The 13,109-nt window shown below is 53.0% G+C and overlaps 1 protein-coding gene across 1 annotated transcript; it reads right to left on the bottom strand.

Moving 5' to 3' along the window:
* Positions 1-6: 6 nt before the first annotated feature.
* Positions 7-13,089, bottom strand: SLC44A4 (solute carrier family 44 member 4). The gene is made up of 21 exons (XM_082346548.1): positions 12,991-13,089; positions 11,265-11,313; positions 10,724-10,797; positions 10,511-10,589; positions 9,676-9,775; positions 9,468-9,593; positions 9,252-9,312; positions 7,850-7,934; positions 7,683-7,766; positions 7,166-7,401; positions 6,977-7,076; positions 6,382-6,474; positions 6,010-6,112; positions 2,119-2,372; positions 1,938-2,032; positions 1,714-1,817; positions 1,529-1,602; positions 1,250-1,320; positions 1,057-1,151; positions 842-926; positions 7-249 (listed from the first exon to the last, which is right to left on the bottom strand). The coding sequence occupies exons 1-21, from the start codon at positions 13,022-13,024 to the stop codon at positions 131-133; spliced, it is 2,121 nt and encodes a 706-aa protein (XP_082202674.1). The 5' UTR covers positions 13,025-13,089; the 3' UTR covers positions 7-130.
* Positions 13,090-13,109: the final 20 nt, after the last annotated feature.

Raw genomic sequence — 13,109 nt, 5'->3', positions numbered from 1 at the left:
AGAGTCTTTGAGAAAACAAAATATCAGTCTTTTAATAAAATCTTTTTACTACAAAATCGAGATCTGGAAGGCGGGTTGAGGCTGGGAGGCTGTATAGGCGGGGTGCAGTCCTGGATCAGAGCTGCGCCTCTCACTTCTTCCTCTTGTCTCCCGGGGGCATCTCGTTCTTCTTGCCCAGAATCTTCAGAAGGGCCTTGGACATGTAGTAGGGCCGGTCCACGGAACCGTCGTTCCTCTCCAAGTCTTCCACTGAGGCACGACATAGACTCATAAGAGCGCACCGCTGGGAGCCAACCCCACTCCCCGGGAAAATCAGGGACTAAGAGACAGCTCCCTGGTTTCCAGGCTGCGCCACCACGGGCTGATTTTGGGGGGCAGTTTTTGCAACCTACTGGGTAGGTTATGTAATAGTTTCCTCATCTGTAAAGGGGGGGGGGGTGTCAAAAATATTTCATAGCGTGATAAGGATTAACGGAAAAAATACATGTCAGTTGCTGAGCGCAGAGCCTGGTGCACAGGAAACCCTGAATGAATGCATACAGTAGGGTGAGAAAATCCCCACTCACTACAGCCACCTGCTGTGAAGTCTCCTGTGGCTAACTTCTTTCCTAGATTTTCTAGGGGAAGATACCAGAGGCCTCTCCCCTGGAATGCTCCGTCTTGGGAGAGCCCAGGAGCCTGGGAGCTCACTCCCTCCTTTCTTCCCAAACACCTGCCCTGAGGATGTTAGAAGAGGCTCTGGCTCCTGTAACTCATGAGGTCGCTGTTTCTAGAAGCTCCAAAAAAGCCTGAATGATCTGGTACCTTTAAGTTGAAGAGAGGAGGTAGAGGTGTGACTCACAGAAACAGAGGAAGAGAGTGTCCACACACATGCCGAAAACGCTGAAGAAGCCGCTGGCGATGACATAGGCCCCCAGGATGGAGGTCTGCAAGATGCAAGGTTTCCCTTAGGGTTCCTTTGGAGAGTTGGAGGGTGAAGTGGGGGTCGGGGGTGGGGTGGGGTGGAGGGTGGGAGTGGGAAGGTATGGGGGTGGGGGGTTGGGGGGTGTCACTCACCATGATGGGCAGCCAGTAATAGTTGAGTTGGGGACTCTCAATGTCTTTACCCAGTCCCTGGATGCGACCGGTGAAAAAAAAGAAGGACAGGACCCCTGTGAGAGAGATCTGGAGGTCAGCATCACTCCTCTGAGGTCACCTCTTAAACTGCCCAGCACCCCTGTCCTCTGTAACTCCCTGCCCTGGTCCTTACCGACACCTCCAACCACCAGCAGCTTCCCAAAGAACAGTAGCAGGTCTGTGACTTTGTCCAGGACGACCACCCTGTACAAGGAGTTGGGGTAGGTTGGGGGTAAGAGGCCTGGCAGGGCTGGGAGTAGAACTGGCTATATAATTTGCCGTGACAGATGCAAAACAAAAACTGTTCACATTTCAAGATGGAGGCAGCAGAGATTAAACCAAGCTCAAGGCCCTTCTGAGCACAGCATGCTTATGGGTGGGAGATCACGGAGGTGGGGGGTGACAGCCTGACCTGACAATGTTCCTCATGAGCAGCATGAAGGCGTTTTTGGCTGAGACGCAGAAATTCTTCCCATAGATGGCAATCTGGGTGAGGTGGAAAGTTCAGGGTTACCTGTGGTGAGCTTACCTAGGCCAGGGTAGGAGGCCTGCATCAAGGGCCCCCAGAGCAAGGGGTTGCTCATGTAGTGGGCTCACCATGATGTATGCATTGCGGTTCAGGAACTTGATAAACTTTTCCAAACACCAGAGGCAGCACTTGAAGCAGCACATGATACAGCGGGCCATAGGGTTCTGGGTTCCTGGGGGTAAGGAGGGCTCATGTTTGGTCACTGGCCCCTGACAGCACACCGCCCCCCCCTCCAGCCCCCAAGGATCCAGCTGATCAGCCTAGGCTTGCCCAGCTCCCAACCTCGACTCACCTCTCAGTTTGTGGTCAATGTACTCCAGGATGACCCTGGCTATCTGCACCAGGGTCAAGATGAGGGCTCCGAAGGCTAGTGACCCAGTGTGGTAACTGCACAGGGGTTAGTGAGGTAGTCAGAGGCAGGTAGTCAGAGGACTCCCGGGTTCATAATTCCCAGCCCCCTGCCCCAGGCTTACCGGAGTGTGCGGATGAAGGCAGAGCTCAGGGGAAAGGTAGGGATGTCCCGGGGCTTGTGGAAGGCCCAGTAGAAGGAGGCAAAGGCCCCAGCCAGGACACACTGGCCCAGGGCTAGTACCCAGTTGATGGTCCAGAACAGCCCCAGGACCCCATAGATTTGCAAGTTGAAGAGAGAACGTTGTACTAGGCCTGTGGACAAGTAGCCCTGGAAGACGCACATCAGCCCTGGGCAGGAGGAGTTCACCAGCTGGTCCTGGGGAGACAGGCAGAGGAGGCTCATTCCCAACCAGCTCCTGCCCTCCCAGAGCAGAGGGTGGTAACAGCCTCCCCAGAACTGGGGAAGCCCATTCTTTCCAGGAGATCCATCTCTGGGTTCAGACAGGGTTCAGCTTGCCTATTGTGTGAGTGTAATTAGTTTCCTTCAGTCTCCAGTCTCTGGATGGCACAAGAGCTCCCAGGCCGTGTGGACTAAGCCTTAATGGTATGAAGGCAGTGTGACCAATGCCTAGCTATCCTTTGCACTTGAACAGCTTGTTCCCTCCCAGAGCAGCCTCTGCAACTTCAACCAAAGCACTTACTAGCAAAATTGAACAGACTGGGTATCAGATGATGGTAAGGAACCATTAATTTTGTTTGGTGTGATAATGGTGTAGTGGTTATGCTTTTTAAAAGTCCTTATCTGTTGAGATCCATCCTGATATATTTAAAGGTGAAATGGCACAACGTTCAGAATTTGCCTTTAAAAACTCGAGAAAAATAACTTGCATGGGGACTTCCCTGGTGGTCCAGTGGTTAAGACTCCACGCTCCCAATGCAGGGGGCCCAGGTTCAATCCTTGGTCAAGGAACTAGATCCCACATGCATGCCACAACTAAGAGTTTGCATGCTGCAACTAAGAGTCTGCATGCCACAATTAAGAAGTCCGTGTGCTGCAACTAAAGATCCTGCATGCCGCAACAAAGATCCTGCACGTGACAACGAAGATCCCACGTTCCGCAACTAAGACCCGGCACAGCCAAATAAATAAATAAATAAATAAATAAATTTATTTTAAAAATTGCACGGAGTGGGGGATGGGTAGGGAAATAGATGAAACGAGAACAGAAGGCTGAAGGTTATGGAATCTGAGTACAGGGATTCTCCATGTTTGTGTGTGTCTGAAAATTTCCCTAATAAAAAGTAAAAAACACAGATTCGTCTCTTAAAGCAGAGGAAATAAACAAATGGGACCTAATTAAACTTAAAAGCTTTTGCACAGCAAAGGAAACCATTGAAAAATGAAAAGACAACCTACTGAATGGGAAAAATATTTGCAAATGATATGACCAAATAAGGGATTAATATCCAACATATAAAAACAGCTCATACAACTCAACATGAAAAACACAAACAACCTGATTTAAAAATGGGCAGAACGGGGCTTCCCTGGTGGTGCAGTGGTTAAGAATCCGCCTGGCAATGCAGGGGACATGGGTTCAAGCCCTGGTCCGGGAAGATCCCACATGCCGCGGAGCAACTAAGCCCATGCGCCACAACTACTGAGCCTGCGCTCAAAAGCCCGTGAGCCACAACTACTGAAGCCCGCGTACCTAGAGCCTGTGCTCCGCAACAAGAGAAGCTGCCGCAATGAGAAGCCCGCGCACCGCAACGAAGAGTAGCCCCCACTCGCTGCAACTAGAGAAAGCCCGCGTGCAGCAACAAAGACCCAACTCAGCCATAAATAAATAAATAAATAAATAAATTTATTTTTAAAAATGGGCAGAAGAACTGAATAGACATTTTTCCAAAGAGGAAATGCAGACGGCCAACAGGCACATGGAAAGATGCTCAACATCGCTAATCATCAGGGAAATGCAAATCAAAAACCACAATGAGATATCACCTCACACCTGTCAGAATGGCCATCATCAAAAAGAACACAACATATGTTGGCAAGGATGTGAGGAAGAGGCAACACTTGTACACTGCTGATGGGAAAGTAAATTGGCGCAGTCACTGTGGAAAGCAGTGTGAGAATTGTCTCAAAAAGCTAAAAATAGAACTACCATATGACCCAGCAATTCCACTTCTGGCTGTACACCTGAAAAAAAAACAACCCTAAAACCACTAATTGGAAGAGACACATGCACCCAATGTTCATAGCAGCATTATTTCCAATTGCTAAGGTATAGACGCAACCTAAGTGTCCATCAACAGATGAATGGATAAAGAAGATGTGGTACATAAATACAACGGAATACTACTCAGCCATAAAAAGGAATGAAATGTTGCCATTTACAGCAACATGGATGGACTTGGAGGGCTTCCTGGACTTGGGTGGCTATTTCCTTTCCCATGTTAGGGAAGTTTTGACTATAATCTCTTCAAATATTTTCTCGGGTCCTTTCTCTCTCTCTTCTCCTTCTGGGACCCCTATAATGTGAATGTTGTTGCATTTAATGTTGTCCTAGAGGTCTCTTAGGCTGTCTTCATTTCTTTTCATTCTTTTTTCTTTATTCTGTTCTGCGGCAGTGAATTCCACCATTCTGTCTTCCAGGTCACTTATCTATTCTTCTGCCTCAGTTATTCTGCTATTGATTCCTTCTAGTGTATTTTTCATTTCAGTTATTGTATTGTTCATCTCTGTTTGTTTGTTCTTTAATTCTTCTAGGTGTTTTTGTTCTTTAATTCTTCTAGGTCTTTGTTAAACATTTCTTGCATCTTCTCGATCTTTGCCTCCATTCTTTTCCCAAGGTCCTGGATTATCTTCACTATCATTATTCTGAATTCTTTTTTTGGAAGGTTGCCTATCTCCACTTCATTTAGTTGTTTTTCTGGGGTTTTATCTTGTTCCTTCATCTGGTACAAAGTCCTCTGCCTTTCATTTTGTCTATCTTTCTGTGAATGTGGTTTTCCTTCCACAGGCTGCAGAATTATAGTTTTCTTGCTTCTGCTGTCTGCCCTCTGGTGGATGAGGCCATCTAAGAGGCTTGTGCAAGCTTCCTAAGGGAGGGACTGGTCTGTTTGAAATTTTATAACAAGAATTTATAACCACTTTCCACTTTGTATGTAATTGTGGGTTTGTGTCAGTCCCCACCGCTAGGTCATAAGCAAGTTGAAAGCAAGAAGTACTTCATTTGAGGCTTTGTATAGCCAATGCCTGGCACATAGTGGGTCCTCCTTAAATGTAAACGACCTCCCTCTCCTTTTTTAGAGTGGGGCTAATGCCTGTGGGCACAGCCCATGGTCCCAGTTCTGATGTGGTGGCCACATGAAAGCTTTGACAGTAAATACCCAGCAGTGCAGCCTCACTCCCTGGGAACTTCACAGGGGAGAGTTTGGGGTAGCAGCTACTCTCCCAGGCCCCCAGGGAGCCCACCTGCCTATTGCCTAGAACAGTGTGTTCTGAGGAAGACTAAAGATAACCTAAACAAAACCCATCTACAGTTATCAGCTCTTATCAGGTGCCAGCCATTATACTAAGCACTTTCATGTGCCCAATGTCCTTTAATTTTCTCGGGCTACGCTGAGGCACAGATATTAAGATTATCTCCATTTTACAGGTGAGCGGACTGAGACTGAAAGGGTGAAGTGGTTAATGGTCCTCTAGGCAGAGAAATGTCCTGGGGAGGGATGGAGAAGTTTGAGATCCACCTGCCCCAGGGCCTGGCCCTGCCCTTGGGCACAGCATGCCTCCTCTTGCAGCACAATGGGTGGCTCAGCAGGAGATCTGGAGTCTGCAGACAGACTCCCTTTCTGGCTCTGCTAGGGGCCTGCTGTGTGACCGTGAGTGAGCCCCTTGCCATCTCTGGTCCTCAGTCTGCTCTGCACAATGAGGGATTTGAACCAGTTGTTCTCTAAGGTCCCCTCAGCCCTACTGGTGCCCCTCCACGTCCACCCCAAATCCTCACCATGGGGTTGCATGATGTATTCATCAGCACTTTCTCACAGCCGGACAAGCTGACGTTGGGCGCCCAGAACACGTACTGGGGTTGCCCAGATGTGGCCAGGTACCCAGAGGGGAGTCAAGGAAAGCATGGTGACACGGGGGCCTCCACAGGTCCCCTCCTCAGCAACCCCTTCCCAGGTGTTTGAGCAGGTTGTTCACTGCACAGAGGGGCTGAAATTCAGCCTGTGCTTGCTCTTTCAAGGCAGGGCTGTGTCTGCTGGGAGGAAGGGGTGCCTTCTTCCAGTCACACTAAGGCACACTGTCTACAAAAGTATTGCCCTGCCCCCCACCCCCAAGGGCTCCAGGAGGGCCCAGTCATGTGGGCAAAGGATACAGAGCGGTCATGGCCCAGTAGGCAATGCAGACGAGCAGCAGGACAAAGGTGAACAACGGGTAGAACATGGTAGACATCATCTGTCCTACAGCCCTGCAGGGAGGTGAGAGCAGTCCACCAGTGAGGCTAGCCCCCCAGTCCCCACCCACCCTCTCACGGTGCTGACCCTGGCACAGGCCACACCTCTGCCCTCGCCAGGGCCTGCTCCTTCCCCCTAAGGCTGGGCACATAGTAGGAGCTCCCTAAAAGAACTGAACTGAATAAATCAGGCTCAAGGGAACTTTAGAGGAAACTAGAGCCACAGAGAAGCCACCAGGGGCGGCTTCAGGGAGAGTAAGGGCTTGTTTCATGTTTTAGGCACTTGACAAGACACTAATTAATTTAATCCTTATGACAACCCTACAAGGTAGGAACTATTATTACCCCCATTTTACAGATGGGTAAACTGAGGCACAGAAAGGCTAAGCCACACAGCAATGTTAATCACTGTGCTATGCCGCCCTTCTCCTCCAGTGCTCTGCCACCTTTCCAGCACTCCCATCCTGGGCCCACCCCCCTGCCCTCTGCCCCTTCTCCTTCCCACATGGGCCCTGACCTGCTGGCTTCCTCCAGGAGGGCGATGGCGATGCGAATCCGCTGCCGCAGGAAGATGAGTATCAGTAGCAGGATGCCTTCAAGCACAGCCAGCACGATCACTGAGGGTGGACAGGGGGCAGAGTGGCCTGGGTCATGGCCAGGGCAGCCCTTGGGTGGCTGGTCGTTCATGGGTGGGCAGGGCACTCACAGGCTGCTAGCCAGGTCTCCTGAACGCTGCTGTAGGCGCTGAGGTTGGTGGTGAAGCCCAGCTGGGAGATGGAGGCACCCTTGTCCCGCAGTACGCGGTATTCCTCCCAGGAGTGGTAGATGCCGTATGCCAGCACACCCAGCACCCCTATGATCAGCACAAACACCAGGGGCCCGGCCACCAGGCGCAGAAGCAGGATAAACAGCAGGCTCAGGACCAGAGCCACGCCTAGGGCACTGCGGGCAGGGAAACATAGGTGAGGGTCACCCCACATCCCCCATATCTTTCCCCTTTCAGAGACCCCCAAATGCCTTTCCTCAAACCCCCAATGTCCCCAGATCAGAACCACCCCCCCCCCACGCTTTCTTTTATAAATCCTGTTGGACTTGGGATCCATTCTGAGCTCTGGCTCCTCCTCCCCTGCCCAAAGGCTCTGTTTCAGACGGTGGGCTAAGGGATAGAGGGTCAGAGTGGGGAGAAGGGAAGGACGAGAGAGCAGGGGAATGTGGTGACTCACATAAGAATCCAATACCAGGATTGGGCAAAGTCTTCAAAGATCCTGACACTGATGTCACGGGCGTTGAGGCTGTCAAGAAGACCGCTGGTGCGGAGAGAAAGAGTCAGATGGGGCTGTGAGTGGGAAGGGGGAGCGGGACAGAGATGTAGGGGCAAGGGAATGCCCACCTGATGCCCTGGGCGATGGACGTGTTGGAGATCCCTGGGAGCTCAGGCACAGTACTATTGGACCATGGAAAACAACGCCCCAGAGCTGGAGGGAGAGAACCGGGCGACTGGGTGGGAGGGCCCAGAGTTTGTCTTGAAAGTCTCTGGCCTCCACCCTAGCTCGTCGTGCCCTTAGGGACAGAGTTGAGAAGGGCTCTGCCCCACTCAGAGGGCTGCTCTTGATTCCACAGCCGAAAGGGAGCTCCTGCCCCAGGAGCCCATGCTTCCTTCACTGTCTCGTAATGCTCCTTCCTCCCCACCCTGCCACTGCCTGGGTTCAGACCCTCCTGCCCTCTGGCCTGCCTCTTACAGCACCTCCACGCCCACCCCTGCCACCCTTCAATCCGGTCCCTGCCAGAGTGCCCGGGAGACACGGCACAGCCCGGACCTTGGCATTCCAGGGCTCTAGGTCACTCTGCTGCCCAGACACCTCCAGATGCCTTGCCCTGGAGAGTGCCCACGCTCACGGCCAGGCTTTAAGGCCCCATCATCTGAGCCCAGCCACTTTCCCCTCCCCTCTGTACCTTTGCGCTTCCTCCTCCAGAAATCCCATCCATGATGCCCTGTTCAGCTCCATCTCCATCTCACCCCCTCCAGGAAGCCTTCTGGCCCCACCCCTATCTCCTGTGGCACCTATTATGTGCCTACAGAGCCATTTATCTTGACCCTCACAACAGCTTTGCCAGGCAGGCTTGCTTTGCATTTACATTCTAAAAAAATGAGGAAACAAGGCTCAGAGAGGTTGAGTCATTTTCCTAAGACCACACAGCTGGAAAGTGCTGGAATTTAAATCCAGATCTATCTGACCTTGGAGCACTCATTGGAGATACTTCCTATTGTACCTCTTGAGAGCTGGATATCTTTTCTCATGCTATAGTTAATTTTTTTCCTATTAAAAATAACATTTAATATTGGGAAAAAGAGCAAAAAAAACAAGTCAACTGTGATCCCACCACCCAGCCGCAGTCACTTTAACATTTGGCTGAACATGCTTCCAGTCTCCTGTGCCTGCACATAAATGCATGTGTGTACATTCACCCACGTATGTTCTCATGGCAATCTCATGCAATCGCCTCGTGAACATCTCTGATCTCACCACCTAGGATGTAGTCCAAAAGGGGAGCAGTTTTCATCTTCACTTCACCTGTCCCCGGTACCTGGCACGCAGCAGGTACATAATAAGCACTGGTGATCTGACTGTAGGATGATCATGCGGCAGAGAAAAAAAACGAAGACCTGGTGCTCATTCCGATTTTGTCACAGACAAGCTGTGTGACTTGACTCTCTCTGAGCCTGGTTCCCTTGTTTGAGGGAAAAAAATCTAGGACTGGATGATGTCTGAGGAAGGAATGTGGCTTCTCACCTGGAGTGGAAGGGAGGAGGAAACTGGGGCAGAGCTCCTGTCGCAGGCTTTGGAGCACTTGCTGGAGGGTGGGGGGAGGACAGACAGACACAGAGACACAGAGCAAGATGAAGGAGTGAGTCCGCTTTCTACCACCACAATCATCTACCCAACTCCCCCTCCCACCCTCCCTCATTATGGACCCTCCTTAGCAATGACATTGGGAACAGCGCTCACCATGTCCCCAGGCACCCCTGGCAGACAAAAGTTCCTATTTGCTGTGTAGAAGACCTGCCCGACCGTCTGTGAGAGCTGGGCCTTTTCCACAGTCCATGGGACCTCTGGGCAGGAGGACACACACACCTGGGGGCAGAGAGCATGCTGAGGGGCTGGTATGAAGACCCTGGGGGAGATCTGGGGACAGAGGCAGGTCCCAGACTCTGACCTGGGGTGTGGGGCACTCCGGGCCATTCTGGGTGATCCCGATGATGTTGGTGGTTAGGACGCAGCTGAAGATGTTGAAGTATAGGAGATATGGTTTATCTCTGTAGGAGAGAAGGAAGCGTATGCATCAGGGCTTGGTCAAGCCTCCGGGAAAGAGAGGGACTGCCAGGGCTGTGCGCCTCAAGAGTGCAATGGGCCCAGTTCCTGGCCTCAGGAAGCTCAGCTCAGCTGGGGAGGTATGGGAGACGCCTGAAAGATTGCCCAGAGGAATTCAGCATCGCCACTGCTAACAAAAGGGTTAAGAGCTTGAACTCTGGAGCCAGCTTTATGACCTTGAATAAGTCATCTAACCACTCACTGCCTCAGTTCCATCACATGTAAAATTATAGTACCTACCTCACAAGGTTTAAATGAGTTTGTGTGTGTAAAGTACACTGCCTGCCTGGAATGCCATATAAATGTTAGTGGTTTTATTATTTATTGAACGTTTCCTGCATGCTGGGACTGATAGCCTTGCTTCTGGAATCATCCTTGTGTTTCAGAAGACGAAATCAAAGTTCGGAGATGTTGAGTACCTTGCCGGAGGTCACAAACCAGAACTTACTTAGCCCAGTTGGGGATTCAAATGACCATCTCTGAACCCTAAAACCCATGCATTTAACCATGACTCTTTGCTGCCTCCTAATTCTAGGGGGACTCAGAAGCCACTGGCCAGCAGTGGAGGCTGTTCTACGTGGCCTGGAGTGGTGAGATTCAGGGAGGCTGAGGTGGAGTGGTCCCCTACCCATCCCCCATCTCACCTCCCTCCTGCCCCCTCTTCTTGCCTTCATACTCACTTGTTTTCCCCGATCCCGCAATAGGCCCCAGTAGAGTTCCTGGGGTAGAGGACTTGCTGGGGGTCTCCATACACCCAGGCTGGAGACAGAGACACACAGATGAATCAGCGGAGTGCGGTAGGGACTTAAGAGGGAAAGGCCGTGGGTGTGGTCCCTCCTTGGGACAATAATGTCCCCCAGCCACTGCCCAGCTCTGCACTGCCAGAAACTCACCCACAAGCCCCACGGCGATGTAACCCAGAATGAAGAGGAAGAAGAGGACACAGCAGATGATATCTGTGCAGCTCCTTGGAGAGAAATGGGGGAAACCTTTGGAGAGGGCATGCTGGGGAGTGGGGGGGTAGCATGGTCTGGAGGAGTCGTGCTTTGGAGAGTTGGGGGATGCTGGAAAGTAGGCATAGGTAGCTTTCATTTTATTCTCTTTAAGAAAACCTTTTTCTGGGTGGGTAAACTTTCTTCTGAAGTTTAAAACAGGAAAGGGCACAGTTCAGAAGTGCTCAGCTGGATGAATTTTCCCAAAGGACACATGCCTGTGTAGCCAGCTCCCAGGCCAAGACACAGAACATCACCAGCAGCCGGGAAGCCCCCTTGTGCCCCCTCCACACACGACAGTCTCCCCAGGGCCACCACTCTCCTGGGGCAGGAGGTTTTTTCCTCACAAGTTTCTTACCAATATTTCAGCAAATATGAAGCAAAACCCAGACACCGCCCCCATCCGCCCCCCGACCCCACCAGCACAGTGCCCAGAACTCACCTGTTCTTGATGGGGCCTCGAAAGGAGGAGTCATATTTGGCTGGTTTCCCTGAAGGGCATGGGGAGGAGTGTGGAGAGTGAGGCATTGAGAGGGGTCTCTCGCCCCATTTCCAGTCCCTCCAAACCCTTCCCCACAGCAGGAGATACGCTGCGCCAGGGTCCTACCTGGCCCTCAGGAGTCTGGGGGGGAGATAGACAGGGGCAGGGCTGGCAGGAGGGGAAATTAGAGAACGGGAAGGGTGGGATCGAGGCTTGGTCAGCAGCTTCACTGGTCACTGTGCCCTCCAACCAGGCGGCCTCGGAGGGAGGGGAAAGGGCAGCTTTTTATGGGTCATTTACGGCTCACACCTCAACGCCCTCAGCCAAAGTCATCAATTCCCACAGGGACTGGGTGGGGGCGGCCCTGTAGCTCCCACCCCGAAGGGAGCTTAGTCCCCAGGCTACTGCCAGTCTCTGGGAGAGCAGTCAGGGTGACACCTGAGCCGGGCAGTTGAGATTGTGGCCGTGCGTCCTGTTCCTGGTCCTCCCTGAGTACACACAGGGAGGAGGTGAGGCCAGGCAGCCAGGGTCCTGTGTGGGCACCGAGGAGGGAGGACAGAGGGCTGAGCAAGAGTGTGGGGAGGGGTGCGGTCCGTTCTCCCAGGTGCTCTGGACTCTGTCCCTCCATGGTTCTCAGACGTGATGTCAATGATTGACCCAAAGCTGTTCCAGGAAGTCTGTGGGGTGTCCCCACTGCTCCCTACCCTAACTCCCTTTGGACCAAGCCTCGCCTCTGGAAGGTCCCTCCCTTGGGGTTCCTTCCTTTCCAGACTAGAAGTTCAGACCCCCGAAACCCCAAGGAACCTCTGCAGGCAGGGCCCTAACCCTCACTGCTCACAGGGATCCCAAAGGCTGGTCCCAGTTCCCTCTCCCTGCAGACTCCTCCACCCCGCCCCCTGCCCTTGTCCTCAGGACCCCTTGGGGCAGCCTCCCAGCCTTTGCTCCTCACAGAGATCCTGGAGACAGGCTGCCTCCTCCTTCTCCTCAGGCCTTACCCTTCACAGGAACCCCAGAAGTCTGCTGCCCCTATTCCTAATGTGCTCTGAGCGAGACGCCCTCCTAGCAGAGAACCCAGAGGCTGGTCCCCAGCCCTCTCTCTCCACCAAGATCTGCAGCCCCTACTCCTCTCAGGGACCCCCAGCAGAACCCACTGCCCCTGCCACTCCTCACAGACCCCGGCAGGGAGATCCCCAGCACCATTTCCTCTCAGAGACCCAGAGTCCAGGCTGAAACTCCGCCTCCTTCTCAGGAACCCCAAGCTGTTCCTCCTGACAGCGGCCCAGAGCCCAGCTCACTCCTCCCAGCCCCTGAGCCCCTTCCTCTGCTCAGGACCCTGACCCTGCCTCCTTCAGGCTCTGCTTCCCAGGGCCCTGTCCTGAGGGGCCCAGAGTCCAGGCGTGACATCACCCCCTCGTCCCAGGGACTCCAGCCCCCCTCCTCATGCAGACCCCAGCTTCACACCCCAAAGGCTCCTCAGCAATGGGCACCCCATCCTCCTCCGAGGACCCTGACTCTGTCTCCTTCCATCAGCTGTTCCCTGGGCCCTCCCCTCGGGGACCACGACTCCCCTCAGCTCCTCTCCCTGGTGCCGGCCCAGCTACCGTTCCCCGGAGCAAGCCTCCCCTCCCTCGCCGGGTCCTGGGCCCCCACCCCAGCCTTGCCCCCAGCCTCATACCCCCAGCCTCACCGTAGGCCTCGTTCTGGTCCTGTTTTCCCCCCATGGCTCAGTCTCCAGAGTGATTGGAGCCTGGGAGACCTGGCAGCTCACCTGCCACCAGCCCCGCCCTCCCACCCTCACGTCACAGC

Source organism: Balaenoptera borealis (assembly GCF_965194805.1).
Source record: "Balaenoptera borealis genome assembly, chromosome: 12".
NCBI lineage: Eukaryota > Metazoa > Chordata > Mammalia > Artiodactyla > Balaenopteridae > Balaenoptera > Balaenoptera borealis.
Note: the sequence above shows the minus strand (reverse complement) of the source record. Positions and strands in the feature narration are given on the sequence as shown.